This window comes from Cebus imitator, unplaced genomic scaffold, assembly GCF_001604975.1.
Source record: "Cebus imitator isolate Cc_AM_T3 unplaced genomic scaffold, Cebus_imitator-1.0 Scaffold217, whole genome shotgun sequence".
In the NCBI taxonomy this organism is placed as follows: Eukaryota; Metazoa; Chordata; class Mammalia; order Primates; family Cebidae; genus Cebus; species Cebus imitator.
Window position 1 is genome coordinate 858755 of NW_016107532.1, and position 25631 is coordinate 884385.

General features: G+C 36.0%; 1 protein-coding gene across 6 annotated transcripts in view; it reads right to left on the reverse strand.

Annotated features, from left to right (window-relative positions):
• TANC2 (tetratricopeptide repeat, ankyrin repeat and coiled-coil containing 2) overlaps nt 1-25631 on the reverse strand; it is a 437594-nt gene that overhangs the window by 367284 nt on the left and 44679 nt on the right. For all 6 annotated transcript variants that reach the window (XM_017549227.2, XM_017549226.2, XM_017549224.2 and 3 more), the window contains exon 2: nt 19664-19753. In XM_017549227.2, coding sequence (XP_017404716.1) covers nt 19664-19730 — 67 coding nt within the window. In that variant the 5' untranslated portion in view covers nt 19731-19753. The remainder of the gene's footprint in view (nt 1-19663; nt 19754-25631) is intronic.

Consider the following 25631-nt stretch of genomic DNA (forward strand, 5'->3'; position numbering starts at 1 on the left):
ACATCTGCAAAATCTTACAGATAGAAAGCTACTTTTTAAAGTCTACTATTAACAGTTCATGCCAATAAAATTCAGATGAAATAGAAAAATTCCTTGAAAACCAGAAACTTAACAAAACTGATTCAAAAGAAATAGAAAATATGAATAATCCTATATCTGTCAAAGACATTGAACTCATAATTAAGAATCGTCCCACAAATAAAACCACCTTACATGCTTCACTGGTAAATTCAATGAAAATTCTATTAAAAATTAAGAATGTTAAAGAATGTTTCTAGAAAATAGGGAAATGAAATAGCCAATGTTATTTTATAAGGTCAACATAATCTTTACACCAAAACCTGACAAGTATGTTACAAAATCAAAATTATAGATCAATGTTTCTCATAAATATAAAAGGAAAAAAAAAAAACCTTAGTAAATCAAGTATAGCAATACATCATGACCAACACCATGACGAAGTGAGGTTTATTTCAGGAATGCATGCATGATTTAATTTTTGAAAATCAATCAATATAATCTATCCCATTAACTGAATTTAAAAAGAACCCCTCTCCCACTCCCCACATAAAAGAACACAACCCTGTCCCAAGGAAGGAGAAAACAACAGCTTATTTCACCTCCTGTAACAACCTGGCTAACCAGAGGTCCTGAGTCTGTCAACGTGACAACTTTACTACTAGCACAATCAGCATTCAAGAAAACCAGTGTACTAAACAAAACTACAACCAAGGTGCCACACAGAGTCCACTTCACTCCCCTGCAGCCACTGCCAGAACAGGTGCTATTAGTCACACAACTGAGAGATTTGAAGACAGATCTCATCACAGGACACTTTGCAGACACTCCCCAGTACCAGCCTGTAACCAGGTAGTTCCGCTGGGTAGCTAGACCCAAAAAAGAAATAACAATCACTGCAGTCTGGCTCTAAGGAAGACCCATTCCTAGGGGAAGGGGGAGAGCACCACATCAAAGGAGCACACTGTGGGACAAAAGAATCCGAACAGCAGCCTTTGAGCCCCAGATGTTTCCTCTGACATAGTCTACCCAAATGAGAAGGAACAAGAAAAAAAATTTTGGTAATATAACAAAACACGGTTCTTTAACACCCCAAAAAGATCACACTAGCTCACCGGTAATGAATCCAAACCAAGAAGAAATCTCTGAATTGCCAAAAAGAGAATTAAGAAGGTCGATTATTAAGCTATTCAAGAAGGCACCAGAGAAAGGTGAATACCAACTTAAAGAAATACATTTTTTTTTAAAAAGACACAGGATACAGACAGAAATGTCTCCAAAGAAATAGCATACATAAAAAACAATCACAACTTCTGGAAATGAAGGACACACTTAGAGAAATGCAAAATACACTAGAAAGTTTCAACAACAAAAAAAATCAAACAAGTAGAAGAAAGAATTTCAGAGCTCAAAGACAAAACTTTCCAATTAAACCAATCTGACAAAGACAAAGGAAAAAGAATTTTTAAAAAAAAATAAAGTCTTTAAGACGTCAGGTTTAACCCTAAGAAAAATTGGTGTTCCTGATGAAGAAGAGTTTGGAAAACATATTCAAGGAAAGTAACTGAGGAATACTTCCCAGCCAGAGATCTAGATATCCAAATACAAGAAGCTCAAAGAACACCCAGAAAATGCATCACAGAAAGATCATCACCTAGACACATAGTCATCAGGTTATCTAAAGTCAAGATGAAGGAAAGAATCTTAAGAGCTGTGAGGCAAAAGCATCAGGTAACCTACAAAGGAAAACCTATCAGATTAACAGCAGATTTCTCAGCAGAAACCCTACAAGCTAGAAGGAATTGGGGTCCAATCTTTAGCTTCCTTAAACAAAACAATTATCAGTTAAGAATTTTGTATCCAGCAACAGTAAACTTCATTTCTCCCCTGGGTCTTTTTCAGACAAACAAATGCTGAGAGAATCTGCCATTACCACAGCTAGAACTACAAGAACTGCTAAAAGGAGCTCTAAATCTTGAAACAAAACCTTGAAATACACCAAAACAGAACCTCTTTAAAGCATAAATCTCATAGGACCTATAAAACAATAACAATTAAAAAAAAAGAGTATTCAGGCAACAACTAGCACAATGACTACAGAAGTATTCACTCACATCTCAAAACTAATGTTGAATGTAAATGGCCTAAATGCTCCATTTAAAACATACAGAATGGATAAAAATTCACCAACCAGGTATCTGCTGTCTTCAGGAAACTTGCTTAACACATAAGGACACTCATAAACTTAAGGTAAAGGGGTGGAAATAAATATTCCATGCAAATGGATACCAAAAGTGAGCAGCAGTAGCTATTCTTATATCAGACAAAACAGAATTTAAAGCAACAGTTTAAAAAGACAAAGAGGGACATTATATAATAAAAAAGACAAAGAGGGACGTTATATAATAATAAAAGAGGGACATTATATAATTATATAATAATAAAGTAACCAGCCCAACAGGAAAATATAACAATCCTAAATACATATGTACCTATCACTAGAGCTCCCAAATTTATAAAACAATGAGACAGAGAAATGAGACAGACAGCAACATAATAATAGTGGGGGACTTCAATACTTCACTGACAACACTAGACTGGTCATCACGACAGAAAGTCAACAAAGAAACAACAGATTTAAACCATACCCTAGAACAAATGAACTTAACAGATATTTACAGAACATTCTACCTGACAACTGCAGAATATACATTCTACTCATCAGTACATGAAACATTCTCCAAGATAGAACATATGATAGACCATAAAACAAGTCTCAATGAATTTAAGAAAACTGAAATTATATCTCAGACCATGGTGGAATAAAATTGGAAATAAACTCGAAAAGGAACCCTCAAAACCATGCAAATACATGGAAATTAAATAACATGCTCCTAAATGATTGCTGAATCAAAGAAATCAAAATTCAAGTTTAAAAATTCTTTGAATTAACAATAATATTGACACAACCCATAAAAGCCTTTGGGATACAGCAAAAGCAGTGCTAAGGGGAAAGTTCATAGCATTAAATGCTACATCAAAAAGTCTGAAACAGCACAAATAGACAACATAAGGTTACACCTCAAGGAACTACAGAAACATGAACAAACCAAACCCAAATCCAACAGAAGAAAAGAAATAACAAAGATCAGAGCAGAACTAAAGGAAATTGAAACAACAACAAAAAAATACAGAAGATAAATGAAACAAAAAGCTGGTTCTTTGGAAAGATAAAGATCAATAGACCATTAGCAAGGTTAACCAAGAAAAGAAGAGAGAAAATCTAAATAAGCTCAATTAGAAACAAAATGAGATATATTATAACCGATGCCACAAAATACAGAAGATCATTCAAGGCTACAATGAACACCTTTATGCACACAAACCAGAAAACCTAGAGGAGATGGTTGTGTATTCCTGGAAATACACAACCCTCCTAGATTAAACCAGGAAGAAATAGAAACTCTGAAAAGACCAATAACAAGCAATGAGATTAAAATGGTAATATAAAAAATTGCGAACAAAAAAATGTCCAGGACCAGAATGGATTCACAGCTGAATTCTATCAGACATTCAAAGAAGAATTTATACCAATCCTACTGAAACTATTCCAAAAAACAGAAATAGGGAATCCTCCTTAAATCATTGTATGAAGCCAGTATCACCCTTATACCAAAACCAGGAAAGGACATAACAAAAAAAAGAAAACTATAGACCAAAATCTCTGAACATAGATGCAAATATCCTCAACTATTAGCTAAATGAATCCAACAGCATATCAAATAGAGAATCCACTATGATCAAGTAGGTTTCATACCAGGGATGCAGGGATGGTTTAAAATATGCAAGTCAATAAATGTGATACATCACATAAACAGAATTGAAAAAAAATCACATGATCGTCTCACAACAGATGCAGGAAAAACATTTGACAAAATCCAGCAACTCTTTATGATTAAAATGCTCAGCAAAATTGGCATAGAAGGGACATAGCTTAAAGTAATAAAAGCCATCTATGATAAACCCACAGCCAACATTATACTGAACATGGGAAAGTTGAAAGCATTCCCCTGAGAAGTAGAACAAGACAAGGATCCCCACTCTCACCACCTGTATTCAACAAAGTACTGAACATCCTAGCCAGAGCAATCAGACAAGATAAAGAAATAAAGGGCATCAAAATCAGTAAAGAGAAGTCAAACTGTTACTGTTTCCAATTATATGATTGTAAATCTAGAAAATCCTGAAGATGCTTCCAAAAAGCTCGTAAAACTGATAAATTCAGTAGTTTCAGGATACAAAATCAACATACATAAATCAGTAGTACTGCTATACACCAAGAGCGACCAAGCTGAGAATCAAATTAAGAACACAAACCCTTTTGCAATAGCTACAAAACAATAAAATAAAATACTCAGGAATATACTTAACCAAGGAGGTGAAAGACCTCTACAAAAAAATTTACAAAACACTGCTGAAATAAATCATAGATGACACAAACAAATGGAAAACACATCCCATGTTCATGAATGGGTAGACTCAATATTGTGAAAATGATCACACTACCAAAAGCAATCTACAAATTCAATGTAATTCTCACCAAAATACCATCATCATTCTTCACAGAAATAGAAAAAACAATCCTAAAATCCATACGGAACCAAAAAAGAGCCTGCATAGCCAAACCAAGACTAAACAAAAAGAATAAATCTGGAGGTATCACATTACCTGACTTCAAACTATACTGTAACACTACAGTCACCAAAACAACATGGTACTAGAATAAAAATAGGCATGTAGACCAATGGAACAGAATAAAGAACCCAGAAATAAAGCTGAATACTTACAGACAGCTGATCTTTGACAAAGCAAACATAAACATAAAGTGGTTAAAGGACACCCTATTCAACAAATGGTGATGGTGCTGGGATAATTGGCAAGCCACATGTAGGAGAATGAAACTGAAACTGGATCCTCATCTCTCACCTTATACAAAAATTAGCTCAAGATGGATCAAAGTCTTAAATCTAAGATGTGAAACCATAAAAATTCTAGAAGGTAACATAAGAAAAACCTTACCAACATTGGCTTAGGCAAAAATTTCTTGACCAAGAGCCCAAAAGCAAATGCAACAAAAACAAAGAAAAGTAGATGGGGCTTAATTAACCTAAAAACCTTCTGTAAAGCAAAAGAAATAATCGGAAGTGTAAACAGATAACCCACAGAGTGGAAGAAAATCTTCACAAACTATGCATCTGACAAAAAACTAATATCCAGAATCTACAAGAAATTCAAATCAGCAAGAAAAAAACAAACACTCCTATCAAGAAGTGGACTAAGGACATGAACAGACAATTCTCAAAAGAACTGTCTGGCCAACAAATATATGAAATCATCTGGCCAACAAATGGCCAACAAATATATGAAAAAATATTCATTGCTACTCTTGCAAGGTCATAATTTAAAAACTCAAAAAATAAGACATTGGCATGGATGTAGTGAAAAGAGAAAACTTTTACACTGCTGGTGAGAATGTAAACTAGTACAACCACTATGGAAAACAGCGTGGACCTTCCTTAAAGAACTGAAAGTAGATCTACCATTTGATCCAGCAGTCCCACTACTAGGTATCCACCCAGAGAAAAAGAAGTCATTATACAAAAAAGACACTTGCACATCACGTTTATAGCAGCACAATTCACAACTGCAAAAATATGGAACCAGACCAAATACCCATCAATCAGACAGTGGATAAGGAAAACCTGCTGTGTGTGTGTATATATACATATATACGTGTGTGTATATATATATATACACATATATAATGTGTGTATATATACGTATTTATATATACGTATATATATATACGTAAATATATATACGTATATGTACACACACACACATATATATACACATATAATATCCCATGGTGTGTGTGTATGTGTATGTGTATATATATACATATATATGTATGTATATGTATACATATACACATACACACACACACACACACACACACCATGGAATATTATTGGCCATAAGATGGAACAAAATAATGACATTCACAACAACCTGGATGGAACTGAAGACAATTATTCTAAGTTAAGTAACACAGGAATGGAAAACCAAACACTGTATGTTCTCACTTATAAGTGGAAGCTAAGTCATGAAGATGTAAAGGCATAAGAATGATAGAATAACCTTTGGAGACTCACGGGGGAAGGGTGGGAACAGGGTGAGGGGTAAAGACTACACATTGGGTAGAGTACACTGCTTGGGTAATGAGTGCACCAAAATCTCGGAAATCACTACTTATTCATGTAACGTTAACACCACCTGTTCCCCCAAAAACCTATTAAAATAAAAAAAAAAGGAAAGAAAAAGAAAAAAAAAAGCCCTAAAATAATCTCAATAGATACAGAAAAAGTATTTGAGAAAATTCAATCCATTTATGATAAAAACTTTCAAAAAACTAGAATTAGGAGGGAACTTCCACAATCCAATCAATGGCAGTACAAAAAATGTTACTGTTAACATTGTACTTTAAAGGTGGAATACTGAATGCCCTACCCTAAGGTTAAGGACAAAACAAGGATGATGATCCCTCAGAGTATTCCTATTCAAAACTGCACTACAGGTGCTAGCCAAGGCAATAAGAAAAGCTAAAGTAATAAAAGCCATAAAGGACCAGGCATGGACGCTCACACCTGTAATCCCAGCACTTTGGGAGGCTAAGGCAGGAGGATTACTTAAACCCACCAGGATTTCAAGGTTACAGTGAGTTATGATGGCATTACTGTGTCCCAGCCTGGGTGACAGCAAGACCCTATCCCTTAAAAATAAATGAATAAACTAACAAAACCCCATAAATATTGGAGAAACTAAAACTGTCTATTTGTAGACAAATTTAATTAGTACAGGTTACCTCTGCAGTGGAAAGAAACTAATTTTAACAAAAGAAAGAAAACAGAATATTAGAATAAAAGCTCAGAAATGTATTACCCAAAATAATTTCCAGATAAAATTACTAATGACTCCAAATACCTTAGAGATGACATCAAATCGATTTTACTAGCCTTTTTTTTTTAAACATTTCTCTAATTATTTGAGTCAAGAACAAAATATCTTTTGAGTTCTGAGATAATTTTTACTTTCTGCTCACTATTCAGCCTTTGGTAATAAAATCAGTGTTTGAAAGTTCAAGTAAGCAAAAAAATTAACATAAAGGAGTTAAAAAGTTATAGCAAAGTTTTGCTTTTCACAAGAAAATATATTCATTTTGTTATCCTGTAACCATTAGGTACAGTCATGCATCCCTTAACAATGGGGATGTATTCTGAAAAATGCAACATCAGGCAATTTCATCATCGTACCAACATCATAGCATGTACTTACACAGACCTAGATGGCACAGCCTACTACACACCAAGGCTACATGGACACCTTATTACTAGGCTGCAAACCTGTATAACATATTACTGCATTGAATACTGTAGGCAACTCTAACACAATGGTAAATATTTGTATATCTAAATAGATCTAGGATAGGCGCAGTGGCTCACACCTGTAATCTCTGCACTTTGGGAGACTGAGGCAGACAGATCATTTGAGGTCAGGAGTTCAAGACCAGCCTGGCCAACATGGTGGAACTCCGTTTTTACTTAAAAAAATACAAAAACTCAGGGGGTACATGCCTGTAATCCCAGCTACTCAGGAGATTGAAGTGGGAGAATTGCTTGAACCCAGGAGGCAGAGGTTGCAGTGAGTTGAGATCGCACCACTGCACTCCAGCCTGGGTGACAGAGCTAGACTCCATCTCAAACAAACAAAAAATCAATAAAATAAATATATATAAACATAGAAAGGGCACCAAGAAAACTGTATTATAATCATATGAGATCACTATCATATACACAGTCCATCACGAAACAAAATGTTATGCAGTGCATGACTGTAGTTATAAAATCTAATAAAAACTCAGCCTCTATCCCCCACAAAATAAATCTCAATATCCTAAATCAGGGGTTGGCAAACTTTTTTTTTTTTTTTTTTTTTTTTTTTAGAGATCCAGATAGTAAATATTTCAGGATTGTGCACCATACAGTCTATCAGAACTACTTGGATCTGCATTATAACACAAAAGTAGTAAAATCACACACAATACACTAACGTGTGTGATTATGTTCCAATGAAACTTGATTTACAAATACAGGTAGCTGGCCTGCAGGAGACCATTTACAAATCATCAAAGAGAAGTAAATGAACAGACCACATTTTCTAATCACCGTATGTTAAACTAGAAAATTCTAACAAGGGCTAACACACACATACAATTCAATCCCTGGGAAATTTTAAGGTATTTAAATTACTGAGATCAAGAAGAAAGTCAACTGCAATTACAGACTGTTTAAAAGGTTAATAATAAAATATAAAAATTTATGGAATGCAACATAACCTATATTCATGGAATAATACATAATATAAATGAGAAAAAAAAAACTGGCAAATCTAACAGTTGGATTTTTTTTGAAAAAGCCAGTAAAACAGATAAGCCTCAGACAAAGCTAAGAGATAGGAAATACTAAAATATTCAGTATTAGGAGAAACTGAATTAAGCTCAGATGAATGCAATGTGTATAGTTTTATGCAAATAAATTTTTAGATCTCAATGAAATGGGTAATTTTCTAGGAAAACAATAAATCACCCAAATCACCTAAAGAAAACCAGAAAAAATCTACAACCATAACATTAAAAATACTGTTAAAAAAAAAATTACCGATCAGTCATTTTACTGTCTGAGTTCTGTCAGAGGAGTCTGAACCAGAGCAACTCCATCTTGAATACGGGATGGGTAAAAAAAAGGCTGAGACCTATTGGGCTGAATTCCCAGTAAGTTGGGGCATTCTTAACCACAGAATGAGATAAGAGATCAGCACAAGATACAGGTCATAAAGACCTTGCTGATAAAACAGGTTGCAGTAAAGAAGCCAGCCAAAACCCACTAAAACCAAGGTAGCAACAAGAGTGACCTCTAGGCATCCTCACTGCTACACTCCCACCAATGCCAAGACAGTTTGCGAATTCCATGGCAACAACAGGATGTTACCCTATATGGTCTAAAAAGGAGAGGCAAAAATAATCCACCCTTTGTCTAGCATATAAAGAAATAATCATTAAAATGGTCGACCAGCAGCCCTCAGGGCTGCTCTGTCTATGAAGCAGCCATCCTTTTATCCCTCTACTTTTCTTAATAAACTTGCTTTCACTCTATGGACTAGCCCTGAATTCTTCCTTGCACAGAATACAAAAATCCTCTCTTGGGGTCTGGATCAGGACCCCTTTCCAGTAATAATTCTATTAAACTTTCAAGGAATAATTTATATGATGGATAAGCACCACAAAACACAGAAATTATCACAATTCATCTTGTAAAGTTAGTATAACCCCAATAATAAAACAACACTGAAAAGGATGAAAATAAAACAATGGAAATAGATGGGAACGCTTGAGTGTGAATGTATGTGTCTATCTGATGAGAAGCACTATCAATTACTGAATTGCTACAAATTTGTGGAATATAAACAAAATCAGTCGTTCAGATTTATTCCAAATGCAATTTCAAGGTTCCCAGCACTTAGTTCACTCTCTAGCCACATTTTATTTTACAGCACAGTATCCTCTGCCACCAAAACAGAATCCTTATTTTCTGTTATAAAGCCACATTCTGATACTTCCTTGAAAGATTTCATTTCAGCACAAACTCAAAACTCTAACAACCTCCTGTAAGCCTGTGAAAATCAAAATGGATTATCTACTTCAAAGAGAGAATGATGGGACAGGCAGCGGGTAAATATTTCCATGCCAAAAAGGAGAGACGCAAAAAGAAAGGAGGAATCGGCCCCAAGCAAGTCCCAAACTGAACAAAGCAGACATTGAGTCTTACAACTCCAGAATAACAGCATATTCCTGTAGTGTCAGCTATGTGGGAGGCTGAAGCAGAAGAATATTTAAGCCCAGGAATTTGAGTCCAGCCTGGGCAACATAGCTAGACCTCATTCTCTTAAAAATAAATCCACACACACAAAATAATATTTCATTCCGTGTGCCACCACCTGGACACACTAGGGCAGGGCCAGGGTGAGCTCCCAAGGCCTCAGGCAACCCAGCTCCCATGACTTTGCTGGACCCAGCCCACATACCTGTTCTCACAGGATAGAGTTGTACACTGTTGCTTATAGCTTTCCCAGGCCAGCATCAAATGCTGCCAGTGGCTAAACCAGCAGCCCCACTTTCAAGTCCCCCATAGGCACTGCCCTTGTAGGGAACCTCTGTGGTAGGTGCACTCCATGGAAAATTTTCTCTTGGGCCTGTGCGCTTTCTAAGACAGTCTTTAAAATCTTGGTGAAGAAAAGCACTCTTGAATACCTCTTGCATTCTGCACACCTGCAGATTTAGCAACACGTAGACACTGCCAGGCTTACTGCAAGAGTCCTCTGGAGCTGTGGCACAAGCCACGTCTAGGCCCACTTGAACCACAAGCATGTTGCTGCCACGGTTTGTGGCAGGTACCTTTTCGAGAGGTGAGCCAAGCTGTAGCTGGGGCCACTTGAGCCACACAGCTAGAGCAGCCAAGCAACACCACACTGGCATACAAGGAGTAGACACCTAGAGTCCTGGGTAGTGGCCCATCTCCAAACACCATTCAGCCTCCTCAGTCTCTGGGCCTGTGATGGGAGGTACAGCCTCCAAGATCTCTGAAATGCCTTGGGGACCATTTTCCCATTATTTTGATGACTAGCACCTGGCTCCCTATTCACGCTAATCTCTTTAGTAACTGGTCACCAGGTCACACCTTTGTTTTGTCTTTCCAAACATTTTTTCATTCTTCACATGGCCAGCCTGGGAATTTTTGAAATTTTTATGCTCTGCTTCCCTTTTAATTACAAATTATATCTTTAAATCATCCCTTTGCTCCCATAGCTCACTGTAAGTGACCAAAAGTGGCCACACAGCATCTTGAGCACTTTGCTACTTAGATATTCTTACATCAGAAATCCTTGTTTGTCATTATTAAATTCCACCTTCCATAAGGCCCTAGGGCATGAACACATTGCAGCCAAGCTCTTCGCTATTTATTAACAAGAACAGCCTTTATTCTGGTACCCAACAAGATATTACTCATTTACCTATGAAACCTCATCAAAATGGTCTTTATTGTCCACATGTCTATCAACATTCTCCTCATGGCCACTTCTGTAGTCTCAAAGAAGTTCCAGATTCTCCTAGTCCTGGGACTTCTTAGTGTCTTCACCAGGATTACCCTTAATGCTCTGTTCATGGCAATACAGGTATTGATCGACTTACCACCTATGCAACTTACGACCATTCGACTTTACGACCACAATCGCTAGCCACGACTACTCCGCGTCTGGCAGCGCAAACGTTGCCCAGCTGGGCGTACGACAGTGCAGACCAGCTTCCGGCAGCACTACCATCTCCACGTGCACCATTTCAACTGTACATATAGCCTACTCAACTTACGACCAAATCATGTTACGACCGGTCCGCGGTCCCAACCATGGTGGTAAGTCGAGCACTAGCTGTACAGGCTTTTTCTAGCCTGCTCCTCCAAATTCTTCCCTTTACGATCTATTATTCACTTCCAAGCTGCTTCTACATTTTCAAGTATTGTTATAGCAACAAATCCATTCTCTTAGTACCAATTTTGTCTTAGTCCGTTTTCTGTTACTATAACAGAATACTTGAGACTGTATAATTTATAAAGAAAAGAGGTTTATTTTGGCTCACAGCTGTGAAGGATGGGAAGTCCAAGATCACGTGGCCCAGCTGTTGAGAGCCTCGTGATGCTTCCACTCATGGGAGAAACCAGAAGGTCAAGTGGGCACATTTGAAAGAGACAGGGGGAAATGAAGGGTGACCTGCTTTATAACAATCAGCTCTCATAAAAACTAATGCAGTCTCATGAAAAAGACATTAATCCACTTTAAGGACCTACTCATCTCTTAAAGGTACTATCTCCCAACCCTGCCACATTGGGGACCACGCCTCAACATGAGTTTTGATGGGACCACTTTATATTCAAACCATAGCACTCTGGAAGAAAAAATGTATTTTTATAGTATAAACTTAATTGTGGTTGGGCGCGGTGGCTCATGCCTGTAATCCCAGCACTTTCAGAGGCCGAGGTAGGTCGATCACGAGGTCTGGAAATCAAGACCACCCGGGCCAACATGGTGAAACCCTGTCTCTACTAAAAATACAAAAAATTAGCTGGGCGTGGTGGCACACGTGTATAGTCCCAGCTACTCGGGAGGCTGAGGCAGAAGAATTGCTTGAATCCCGGAGGTCGAGATTGCAGTGAGCCGAGATTGCACCACTGCACTATAGCCTGAGTGACAGTGGGAGACTCCGTCTCAAAAAAAGAAAAACAACTTGCATTGCATACTATTGCACATAGTTTATTATGAGCATTCATTATTCAGAGTGCAATAAAAATTTTAACTAAGTTAAACACACAATGGACAAAAAAATTCCAGTGATATGGTATGGATATTTGTCCCTTCCAAATCTCATGCCGAAATGCAACCCCCAATGTTGGAGATGGGGCCTCAAGAGTTGTCTGGGTCATGAGGGTAGATGCCTCATGAATGATTGGTGCCCTCCCCATGGTAATGAGGGAGTTCTCACTTTAGTAGTTCATATAAGAGCTGGTTGTAAAAGAGCTTCTGCTCCCCTCTCTCGTTTCTTCTCTTGTCATGTGACACACCTGCTCCTGCTTCAACTTCCCCCATGAGTTAAAGTTTCCTGAGACCTTACCAGAAGCCAAGCAGATGCCAGTGCCACGCTTCTTGTACAGAACTGTGAGCCAAATAAACATCTTTTCTTTATAATTACTCACTCTCAAGTATTCCTTTATAGCAATGCAAAATGGACTAATATAAACAATAACACATGATTCTAACAACATACCCTATATTTACAGTTAAACTGAGTTTTATGTACATGGGGTGTACAGAATTTAGCCCAAACTCAAATATCAAGCAACCAGCATACTATCCTTAGTACTTAATGATTAATGAATAAATATTTGTTGACAGAAACTAAACACATGATCAACAAAAGTAAAACTGCCTGGGCAACATTATGAGACCACCACACGCAGCTAATTTTTGTATTTTTAGTAGAGATGGGGTTGTGCCATATTGGCCAGGCTGGTCTCTCCTGACCTCATGATCCACCCAGCTCAGCCTCCCAAAGTGCTGGGATTACAGGCATGAGCCACCACACCTGGCCTTAATGATGTTTTTAATTGCTGCACCATTTTATAAAATACTATTTCAACACATAATAGTGTTAATTTTTTTTTTCCAATTGAAAAAGTTCTGTTAATTTTCTGATGTATAAACATCTTTGTATTCCTGGAATAATTTCTACTTCTTATAGTACATTACCAGCAATTATCAGTGTTTAAGTTTTATGTACTTTGTTCACTTTTGTTTCTCTATCTCTTGCCTTCCACACATTGTCCAAAAGCTATGTTATGCTTATGATACTCATCTTTCTGAATTCTTGAATATCTGAAACTGCCAGTATCTCCCCACCAGCATAGTAAAATAATGATTTACCAAAACAGTCACACAATGATAACCAAACAATGGCATTACTTGATTCAAAGAAGCATATCTGAAGTTTTTTAATTGCAAAATTTAAGGTGGTAAAGTTAGAAAAAATAAGAAAATATATGTAAACATTTACTACATATGAACTTTCAGAAAACACAGAAACATGTAACTCGTTTAATTAAAATTTATTTAATTATAACTCATTTAATTAAAAAGAACCACACAGTGGGGTGTTTTTTTTTTTTTTTTTACAAAACTTCAGCATATTTAATCCTACAAGCATCAGAAAAAAATAACTTTCACATCATAAATCTCAATTAACTGTTATAAAATTCAACGCTAATATTCTCATGTCCTTAGGGAGAAAACTCTGCCAGATAAAATTTACCTTATTTTAATAAACTTGATATAAACACTATTTCTGTGAAATATTTATCTAGTGGCCCACACAAAAATTCAGATGAGCTATTTAAAAGACAAATTAGGACAGACAATTCCCTTCATTACAAATGCTTTTTAAACTAAATATCAAGATGATTTCAAAAAAAAACCCAAAATTATATACCTGTGAGAAAACTTCCCATATTAACCCTAAAAATAAGCCATGACCCAAAATTAATATAAAGTATCTACCCAATTATTATTAAGGATTAAGGAAAAAACTGTAATAATAAAAACACTAATGATATCTTTCCATAAATACACTTTTTCTCTTAATATAACATTAATTGTTGCCTTGAAATAATCTCTTAGTATAAAAAAAATTCTGATTCTCTACAAATACAGTTCTCTGCATACACAATACAAAGCCCTATTTTTATAACAATTCTAAATTGTAAACAATCTGCATGAAAAGTCAGGGAATAAATATTAGAATCAAACTCCTAAAAATAATTATTGATGTACATAAATACCCAGAAAATCAAAGGAATTCGCTATAATACTACAAGTAGAACCTTGACATGTATGGATTGAATAATATTATCTCTACTAAAGCAGTATTCAAAAGTCTAGTATGATGTCTTCCTCTAATAAGAATAGTATGAGTCACTTATCTGGTCTAAGGTCAAGTACTCTTGTGAAGTAAGAGAAAACGCTAATGCTGCTCTCAAAAGTGAACTGAAGGCATCTATGAAAATGATGGCTCTAGGCCAGAAAATACATTTGGGATAAACCATTCTTTTAAATGTCAAATTTGAAAGCAGCTTGAATCTATAACACGGTTAGTCCCAATACATATTTAAAAGAAAACATCAAAAAGTGGACAGTGGGGTGATGTCAATGAAAATGAAGAAGTAAGGACATCCAGAATTTCTCTTCTCCAAAAATGCAATGAAAAAACTGGCAAAACTATCAAAATAAACTTAGTCAAAGACTTGTAGCAATCCAGGCAACATATATTCAAGAATAATGTCTGAATGTTGGTAAAAACAACAAGCTTTGTGGCATTTTAACTTGCTCTATTCCTGTCCTGTCCCCTCTCTCCAGCTATGCAGTAACCTTAATAGTCAACAACCTACAGTCATGAAAAACAACAGCCTGGTAGTCACTGGAATGGGCAAAAGAGGACTATAGTTCCTTCAAAGCTTTATTTCCAAAGAACTGTCATTATTTCACCTGTCTACTAGTTCCTGGGAATATTCCAACCACAAAGCTGTCTATCTGATCCTACTCAGAGCTTGCTCAGTATAAAAAGTCCTTTGACAAAGACTGGAAGGCACTTTAGAAAATTTCTGTCTAGTATGAATTGACCACTAAACAAACCAAGCAGAGACTTTAGTGGCCATGCACAGTAACACAGATTCTGGAGAATTAGTTCAGAGAAGTCACTAAACAAACAAACACAACAACATAAATCAATCCCTAGGGAGGAGAATCTGATTTCCAGAGATGATACATTATATATTCTAAAACGTCCAGGATTCAACAAAAAATTATGAGACAGGCAAAGACACAAGAAAGTAAGGCCTATACACAAAGGGCAAAATGCAAGCAACGGACATTATCTCTGAGGGAAGCCTTGATGTTGGAGATATAAGCAACTTTAAATTGTCTATTTTATATATGTTCAAAAAACTAAAGGATACTCTATGTTAGAGAGTATGAGAACAATGTGTCACCAAATAAACGACAATAAAGAGATTTAAAAATTTAAAGACTCAAATAGAAATTCTGATGTTGAAAAACTCAATAACCGAAAAAAAAAATTCTGTAGAAGTGATAGCAGATTTGAGCAGACAAAAAAATCAGCGAATTTACAGATAGATAACTGAGATTATACAATCTGAGGAACAGAAAGAAAAGCATGAAAAGTATGTAAAATAAGTCAAAAGAAAATATCCAGCATAAAGCATATAGAGACAAAAGAATTTACAAAAACTACAGGAGTCAGAGAGGATATGCATATGGTCTATCAAATGCATAACTGGAGCTTTGGGAAAAATGAAGAAAAAAATGAGAGAAAAATTCCAAAACTGACAAATGACATCATGCCACAGAGTCAACAAATTCGACAAACATAAATAAAAGCATAAATAGAAGATAAAGATTTTTTTTTTTTTGAGACAGGGTCTTACTTTGTCACCTAGGCAGGAGTGCAGTGGCCCAATCTTGGCTCACTGCAACCTCTGCTTCCCAAGCTCAAGCGATTCTCCTGCCTCAGCTTCCCAAGTAGCTAGGATTACAGGCATGTGAGAACGTACATGGCTAATTTACGCATTTTTAGTAGAGACTGGATTTTGCCATGTTGGCCAGGCTGGTCTTGAACTTCTGGCCTCAAATGATCCGCCTGCCTCAGCCTCCCAAAGTGTTGGGATTATCAGGCGTGAGCTACCGCACTTGGCCAGAATACGAAGGTTTTTTAAATGATAAAGATAAAAAAGGAAATACTCTTAGGAAAATCAATATAAATCTAAAAACTTAGAAAAAAGGCAGTTGCCTTTAAAGAAGTAGCAATTAGACTGACAGCTGATCACCAGAAAAAAATGGAAGAAGCCAGAAAACAATAAACAACATTGTAAAATACTGAAAGAAAATGACTGCACCCTAGAATTATACTCCCAATAAAAGTATCCTAGAAATAGCCAGGTAGAGTGGCACCCACTTTAGGCCTAGCTCCTTGGGTGGCTAAGACAGGAGGCTCACCTGAGCCCGGGAGTCTAAGGCTGCAGTGCACTAGGACTGCATCTATAAATAGCTACTGTACTTTACACTGGAAAACACAGAGATTCCATCTCTTTAAGAAAAAAAAAAAAAACCTCACAAAAATGAAGGCAAAATAAAACATTTTCAGATAAACAAAAGTAAAGTTTGTCATAAGACAATTCCTACTAAAGGAAATTCTAAAAAGATGTTCTTTTCCAGGCATGATGGCTCATACCTAAATTCCTAATGCTTTGGGAAGCCAAGGTAGGAGGATCAATTGAGGATAAGAGTTCAAGACCAGCCTGGGAAACATAACAAGATCCATCTCCACAAATAAAATTTTTTTAATTAGCCAGGTGCAGTGGTATGTACATGTAGTCCTAGCTTCTCCAGAATCTGAGGTGGGAGGAATGCTTGAGCCTATGAGTTTGTGAGCACTCAAGTGCCACTGCACTCCAGCCTGGGTGACAGTGTGAGACCCTGTCTCTAAAAATAAAATAAAATAAAATGAAAGGTGTTCTTCAGATAAAGTTACTTCTATCTAGAAAGTCAGGGATACAGGAAGGAATGAAAATCAATGAAAAGGTCAAATATATGGGCATATCTAAGTAACGATGGCTACACACAACAACAGTAACGTCTTGTGGAGTTTAAAGACAGGTGAAGAGAATCTAAAGCTCTTGCATTGTCCAAGAAGAGGGTAAAAATACCAATTAAATATCAAACTTTGATAAGCTAAGGATTGTTTTAATCTTTAGGGTAACTTGAAAAAATTTCAAAAGAGTATACAATCTCAAAGTTAATAGAGGAAAATATGGAATAAAAAATGTTTTGAGTCCAGGCATGGTGACTCACACCTGTAACCCCAATGTTTGGAAGGCCAAGGCATGAGGACTGCTTGAGCCCAGGAGTTCAAGAACAGTCTGAACAAAGTACTGAGATCTCATCTCTACAAAACTTTTTTTAAAAAATTAGCTGGGTGTGGTGGTGTACACCTGTAGTCCCAGCTACTCAGGAGGCTGAGGTGGGAGTACTGCTTGAGCTCAGGAGGTTCAGGCTGCAGTGAGCTGTGTTTGTGCCCCTAGACTCCAGACTGGGCAACACAGTGAGACTCAGTCTTTAAAAAAAAAAAAAAAAAAAAGTTTTGATCAATGCAAAAGAAAGAAAGAGAGGAAAGAGAAAGAAAGGAGAAAAAGAAGCAGAGAACAGCTAGGCCAAGTAGAAAGCACACAGATACCTAAATATATGACTGACCAAATTAATGTAACCCAAAGCCTTCCGTAAAAGAAAAAGCATGTTTGAATAAAAGAAAAGAAAACCCAAGTATATGCTGTAACAGCATAAGCACACAGAAATGTTCAAAGTAAACTGGGGGCTCCTAAATAGACTCAGAATAGGGGATGTCTGCCAGGGGGGCCAACCACGAGAGCAGAGGGTTGAAACTTTCACTCGTACCCTCTGACTTCTGGAGAGGAGAGATGGGCTGGAGTTTGGGTTCATTACCAATAGCCAATGAATTAATCATATTTGCATAATGGAGCCTCCGTAAATACCCAGAAGGATGGGGTTCAATAGGATTCTGGGTTAACACGTGGAAGATGCTGAGAGGTGGCATACCCAAAAAGGGCATAGAAGCCCAGGGCCCTTTCCCCCATACTTTGCCCTACCCACATCTTCCATCAGACTGTTCCTGAACTGTATTCTTTAATAAGCCAGTAATCTTGTAAAGAAACTGTTTTCCTGAGTTGTGTGCACCATTCTAGAAAATAACAGAACCTGAGACAGGAGTCATGGGAACCTCTGATTTGTAGCCAAGTTGGACAGAAGTTGTGGGTAAGCTGGGTATCCAAAACGTGCAATTGGTATCTGCAGTGAAAAACAGTCTTGTAGGACTGAAATCATAACCTATGGGGTCTGTGCTAATTCAGGGTAGATAGTGTCAGAATTGAATTTAATTGTAGGACATCCAGTTGGTATCTACCAGAGAACTGAATTGAATCATTGTAGAAAAGAAAAAGAAAAAACCCGAGGCCAGAAACACAGGTGGGAGCAGGGGAGGAAAAAGAGTTTTCCTTTTGTTGATGTAAGGGAGTTTGTTCTTACAATAAGATTAACAAAAATCATCAAAAGTTTGGAAATTCTTAAGTACACTTCTAAATACATAAGGGTCAAGAAGAAATCATAATCCGAATTACAGAAACATTTTGAAATGAATCATAATAAATATGGTACCAATGTAAATTTATAAATTGCAGAAAAGTAAGTTGAAAAGATTATGAAGAATACAACAGAAGTCTACCACTCATTAATAAAAAACAAATATTCTAATACATTCCTTTTCAATATTTTCTACCAAAAACATATATATAGTTTTGTTTATTTACCTTAAAAGCCTAAGACTTAACTCCTTGTTCTAAAAAAACCACAAACTTTATTTTAATGCCTATAAAAATATTCAACTTATATTTTACTTTCTATATAAATCTTGAGGACAGTTTTTATTTTTATAATTTCCTTCCCCAAAGAGTACCTAGGACTGCAATAATCACGTGCTAATTCAAAAAAATAAACTTAGGTCTAGAAAGTTTTTAATAAGCAAATGCACAGAAACATTACTGTCTCATACATTAGCAATAAATATTTTTCCTCACAAGCTTTTCCTTTCTCTCGACTGTTCCTGATAAGCATTCAAGCGTTGCTACCTCTTAATAAAGAGTATGAAAGCCTAAAGAAATGTAAACTTTCTTTTAAGTTCTAAGTTAAGCATTTAATAAAGTGTTACAGCATTAATTCAGGACCCTGTAAGAACATATATTTCTAAAATATCACACACAATAAATGTAGCATACTCACTTACCACTTGACCTGTTTTTACGACTTGATTTCCCACCAGTAAGCAGCATCTTGAGACTATTCCGAAACATGGTTATACTATTCTACTGCAAAACTGTAAAAGAAAATATAGGAAAATGTGTTTAAGAAAACTTGATTTTCATAGCACAACAGGGTGACTATAGTCAATAACTGTACGTTTTTAAAATAACTTCAAGAGTGCAATTGGACTGTTTTCAATTCAATAAATAAATGCTTGAGGGGATACCCCATTCTTCATAATGTGCTTATTTCACATTGCATGCCTGTATGAAAACATCTCATGTACCCCATAAATATATAGACCTACTATGTACCCATAAAAAGTAAAACTAAATAAAAATTTGAAGAAAGAAAACTTGATTGTCTATCCAAAATACTAAGAATTTAAAAATTCATTATAAAGAATTAACTATGTTTACTCCATAAATATATACAACTATTTATCCATAATTTAAAATGAAAATTAAAAAAAACTAAAAGTGCTAAACCAAAACAAGACAATTAACTATGTTTAAATATATAGTACAAAGCTGTAACTATATGACAAAAAAGACTATTAAACATTTAAATAGTTTCTTAAAAGAATACTACAATACTTTTGACTACACTAAGAAATAAAGTAAGTATCACTGAAGATACACAGAAGTAGAACACATAATTAGGTGGCTATAAATACTGTCTACCTTTCACTTGACTCTCCATTCTTGGACAATTTTCCCACATGATGCACACACACACACACACCCCCACACACATTCTAGAAACTTATAGCACCTGCAGAATTTCCATTGGTGAAGCCAGAATTCTATCTCACAAGACTACAGCTACACAGGAATCCATGCCTATTCTATATCCCACTCTTACCAAAGAAAAACCCTCTGATTGCTTTGGATTACATCCTCACTCACCTTCTCAAGGATTTTATCTTAAAAAATTATCTTCCTTTTCTCTCACACAGCTTTAATTTTTCTCTCTCCTGAATCATTCCAATCATAACATAGACATACTTTAGTCTATCTTGTCCAAAAAGCCCCACTCTTTACTCCACCACAGTTCAATTACTGCTCTTACATCCTCACTCTTCTTCACAGCAAAATTTCCTAAAAGTGTTGTAAGTATTTGGTGTGTCCAGCAGATTAAATAGACCAAACATGAAGTGGGACACAGGCCAACAGAAAATATCCAAACCAAAGCACAGAGAGATAAAGACAAAACATTATAGAAAAGAGTACTAGACACATATGGAACCACTGAAAAGTTCTAACATATGTATAACTGAAATTTCATAAGAATGTGAAAATTGGGAAGAAGCAATATATGAAGTTCTAGCAACCAACAATTGTCTAACATTAATTAAAGACATGAAGCCACATCTGAAAGAAGCTTGTCAAACTCAAGCTGAATAACTACAAAGAAAAACACTAAGCAAATCATAGCCAAATTGCTAAAAACTAAAGATAATCTTTAAAATAGCCAGACCCCAAAAAACACATTTAAAGTAGCAACAATCAACAGAAATGACGAATAGCAAAAAATAGTGACATAAAAATTCTGAAAAAAACAAACAAACAAAAAAAAAACCTGGTGCCAATCAAGCAATTTACTCTCAGCTTAAAATATCTTTACAAAATAAAAATCAAAAGAAAAAACAAAGAATTTATTCCTAAAAGAGAGTTCTTCCAACAGAAGGAAAATAATACTAGAAAAAAGCATATAAATGCACAAAGGAAGAGCCATTGTAAGGGTAAATATGTTAGTATTAACAAGTAATGACTACAAAAATAACATTGACAGGCTGTTCCTTAAAATACATCGACAGATGTAAAATGCATGACAACAATAAAAAAGGGAGGAGTAGGGTAAATGGAATGGAAGTTTCTAAGATATCTGTTTTACCAAAGAAGAGAAGTAACAATTCATGTTAGACTTCAATAACTCAAAAACTCATGTAGTAATCTCTAGGATATTCACTAAAAGCAAACTGAGGAGATAAAAAGAATAATTTAAAACATCTGACTAAACCAAAGAAAGTAAGACATAAGAGAAAAAGTAGCACAGATACGTGGATAAATGTAAAACAAATAGTAAGGTAGTAGATTTAAGCTCAAATTATATCCATTATTATGTTTAACACTCTAGTAGAAGACTATAAATATGGAAGAAGTGAATGCAAAATGATGGGAAAAGATATACTATTCAAACACCAACAAAAAGAAAAGTGGCATAATTATGTCAATATCAGGTAAAGTAGACGTACGGCAGTAAGCATTACAAAAGATAAGGAAAGGCATTTCTTAATAATTAAAAAGTACTATCAACAAGAAGATAGCATAATTCTTTTGTTTGTCTGTACTGAGGCAGGGTCTCATGGTGTCAACCAGGCTGGAGAACAGTGGTGTGATTACAGCTCACTACAACCACAAATTCCTGGGCTCAAGTGATCCTCCCACACCAGCCACCCAAGTAGCTAGAATTACTGGCGTGAACCCCTACACACCACTAATTTTTCTAATTTTTTTCTAAAGATGGAATCTTACTATGTTTCCCAGGCCAGTCTCCAACTCCTGGGCTCAAGCAATCCTCCCATCTCGGCCTCCAAAGTGCTGAGAAGACAGGCATGAGCTATCTCGTCTAGCGAATATATCATAATTCTAAATCTCAATGGACCCAATAACAAAGTTTAAAAACAATTAAAACGGAAAATATACAAAACTGAAAGGTGACAGATAAATCCACAATTACATGGGAGACCAACATACCTTTGTCAATAGCTACAAGATAAAGTATATATACACACACAAAAAAAAAAACTATATTTGAACTATACAATTAAATAACTAGAATATATATAAGCAAAATGCTCTTCCAAATAAAAACAAACTATAACACAAAACACATACCAAAATGGATCATATGTTAGGTCATAAAGTATCAGCAAATTCTGAAATCTTTCAAGAGTGTATTTCCTCACTACAATGCAATTCAGCTAGAAGAAAAATTTTTTTTTTTTTTTTTTGAGACAGAGTTTCGCTCTTGTTGCCCAGGCTGGAGTGCAATGGCGCGATCTCGCCTCACTGCAACCTCCGCCTCCTGGGTTCAGGCAATTCTCCTGCCTCAGCCTCCTGAGTAGCTGGGATTACAGGCACGCGCCACCATGCCCAGCTAATTTTTTGTAGTTAGTAGAGACGGGGTTTCACCATGTTGACCAGGATGGTCTCGATCTCTTGACCTTGTGATCCACCCGCCTCGGCCTCCCAAAGTGCTGGGATTACAGGCTTGAGCCACTGCGCCCGGCCCGAAAATTTTTTTTTTAATCTAGAAAATCTCCTATTGCTTAGAAATTAAGTTATATACTTCTAAATACCCATAAGTTGAACAAAGTAAATAAATCACAATAGGTATTTTAAATATTTATAATGAATGATAATAAAAATGACTTATAGAAACTTATAAGATAACATTAACACAATGATTTTACAGCAATTTATACCTTAAATGTATATATTAGAAGTGAAGGATGAAAATCAGTATCTAACCTTCTATTTCAAAAAGTTCAAAAGCAAGTAGCAAATAAAACCCAAAGAAAACAGAAGAAAGAAAAAAAGTAAAGGGCAAAAATGAATGAAATAGAAAACAAATGCAAAACATAAAATCAACAAAGCCATAAAACAGATTTCTGAAAAGTATAAAATCTGCTAAACCAAGGCTGAATGAGGAAAAAAAAAAAGAGAAATCACCAATATCAGAAATGAAATAGGGGACATCATTTCAGATCCTTAATTTAAAAAATAAGATATTATGAACAACTTTATACTAAATGTAACATTTTATATAAAATGTGTAAATTCTTTGAAAAACACAACTTGTCAAAATTAACACAAGGCTGAGCAAAAAATATAAAATAGTCCTATCTCTATTAAGGAAATTGAATTTATCAAAACTCTTCCCAGACACACACACAAAAACTATACAGCCAGGTGGTTTCACTAGTGAATTCTATCAAACTTTTAAGGCACAAATAACACCAATCTTATAAAAATTATTTAAGAAAAAACAAGAAAAGGAAATACTTCCCAACACATTTTATGAATACTGCATATTAATCCCAAAATCTTAGAGATATTATAAGAAAAGAGAAGAGCGGACCATCATACCTCATGAATGTAGACGAAAAAATATCCCTACCAAAAGACACTGAAAACTCTACAATGTCGCTTAATAATAACAACAGCAAAATAAAAAATCATTAAAGACAACTTAAGTGGAGATAGGCCATGTTCATGGATTGAAAAGTTGAATACTGTTAAAATGTCAATTCTCTCCAAATTGTTCTAAAGAGATAACAATCTCAAATTCCAACAGGCGTTTTTTTTTTTGTCTTGTTTTGTTTTGTTTTGTTTTGTTTTGGTAGAAACTGCATTCTAAAGCACACATAATAATGCAAGAAGACAAAAACAGCAAAGCAATGCTGAAATCCAACAAAAAAGCTTGGGCATTTAAACTACCAGAATTCAAAATTTACTCTAAAACAATTTCTCACGGATGAGAATATTGTATCAACATAAGTACTGACAAGCAGATCGACAGAATAGAACACACAGTCCAGAAAAATACCTACCTTTACATGGTCATTTGTTTTTGACCAAGTCATTAATGGGTAAAGGAAAGTCTTCTCAACAAATCGTGGTAAAACAAAGAGATTACGCATTTTTTTAGAAAAAAAAAATACCTTAACCTATATATCATCCTATACATAAAAATTAATTCAAAATAAACATCACATAAAAGCTAAAATAACAAAGCTTAAAAAGAAAATCAGAGCAGTGTGAAGGAGGCGAGAACAACCTACAGATCAACCAAGCCCATGAGTCACTGCATCCCTGTGTCCAGTGCCCACATGCCCAAGAGGAAGATTGAAGGGGATACTAAAGGAGATAAAGCCAACATAAAGGATGAACCACAGAGAAAATCCACAAGGTTGTCTGCTAAACCTGCTCCTCTAAAACCAGAGCCAAAGCCTAAAAAGGCCCGTGGTAAAGACGGGAAAGAAGGTACCCAAAGTGGGGAAAGGGGAATAACCCTGCAGAAAACGGAGATGCCAAAACAGAGCAGGCACTGAAAGCTGAAGGTGCCGGAGATGCCAAGTGAAGTGTGTGCATTTTTGACAACTGCGTACCTCTGGTGACTGCACAGTTTGAAATACTATTTTTTTAAACAAGTTTTATTAAAATGCAGAATTTCGTTTTCTTTTTTTTTTTTTTTTTTTAAGCTATGCTGTTAGCACACTAAACACTTCATTGTTGTTTTTTGGGGAAGGGGCATAAATTACTACTTGAATGTACCCAAAGATGGGCTGATGTGGGGAAAACACCTTTTCCCTTCTAGTTTTGAGAGACTTCCTCTTGGCTCCCAGGAGGAGGGATTTCCTGACTTTGACACACACAGCCACCTTGGCACAAATGCCGTGTGGTATGAAAAAACACATACATTCTTATGTCCTCTTCTCCCTTTCCACCTTCAGCACAGACTTAACTCCTTAAGCCCAAACACCTGTTGGGACCTCAGCCCCAGTTATTAGTTACCAGTGTGTCAAGCAATCTGGATCTTCCAGTGATGTCACTGAGGCGGTGCCCCACAAATGAGCAGAAGTTGAGGATCTTCATATAAATTTTGCCATTTTCAATTCACTACCTGAAAGTCAGGGTTGGCTCATGAAAAGTTGTTAAGCAGGCCGGGCATGGTGGCTCATGCCTATAATCCCAGCACTTTTGGAGGCTGAGGCGGGTGGATCACAAGGTCAAGAGATTGACACCATCCTGGCCAACATGGTGAAACCCTGACTCTACTAAAAACACAAAAATTAGCTGGGCGTGGTGGCACACGCCAGTAGTCCCAGCTACTTGGGAGATTGAGGCAGGAGAATCACTTGAACCCGGGAGGCAGAGGTTGCA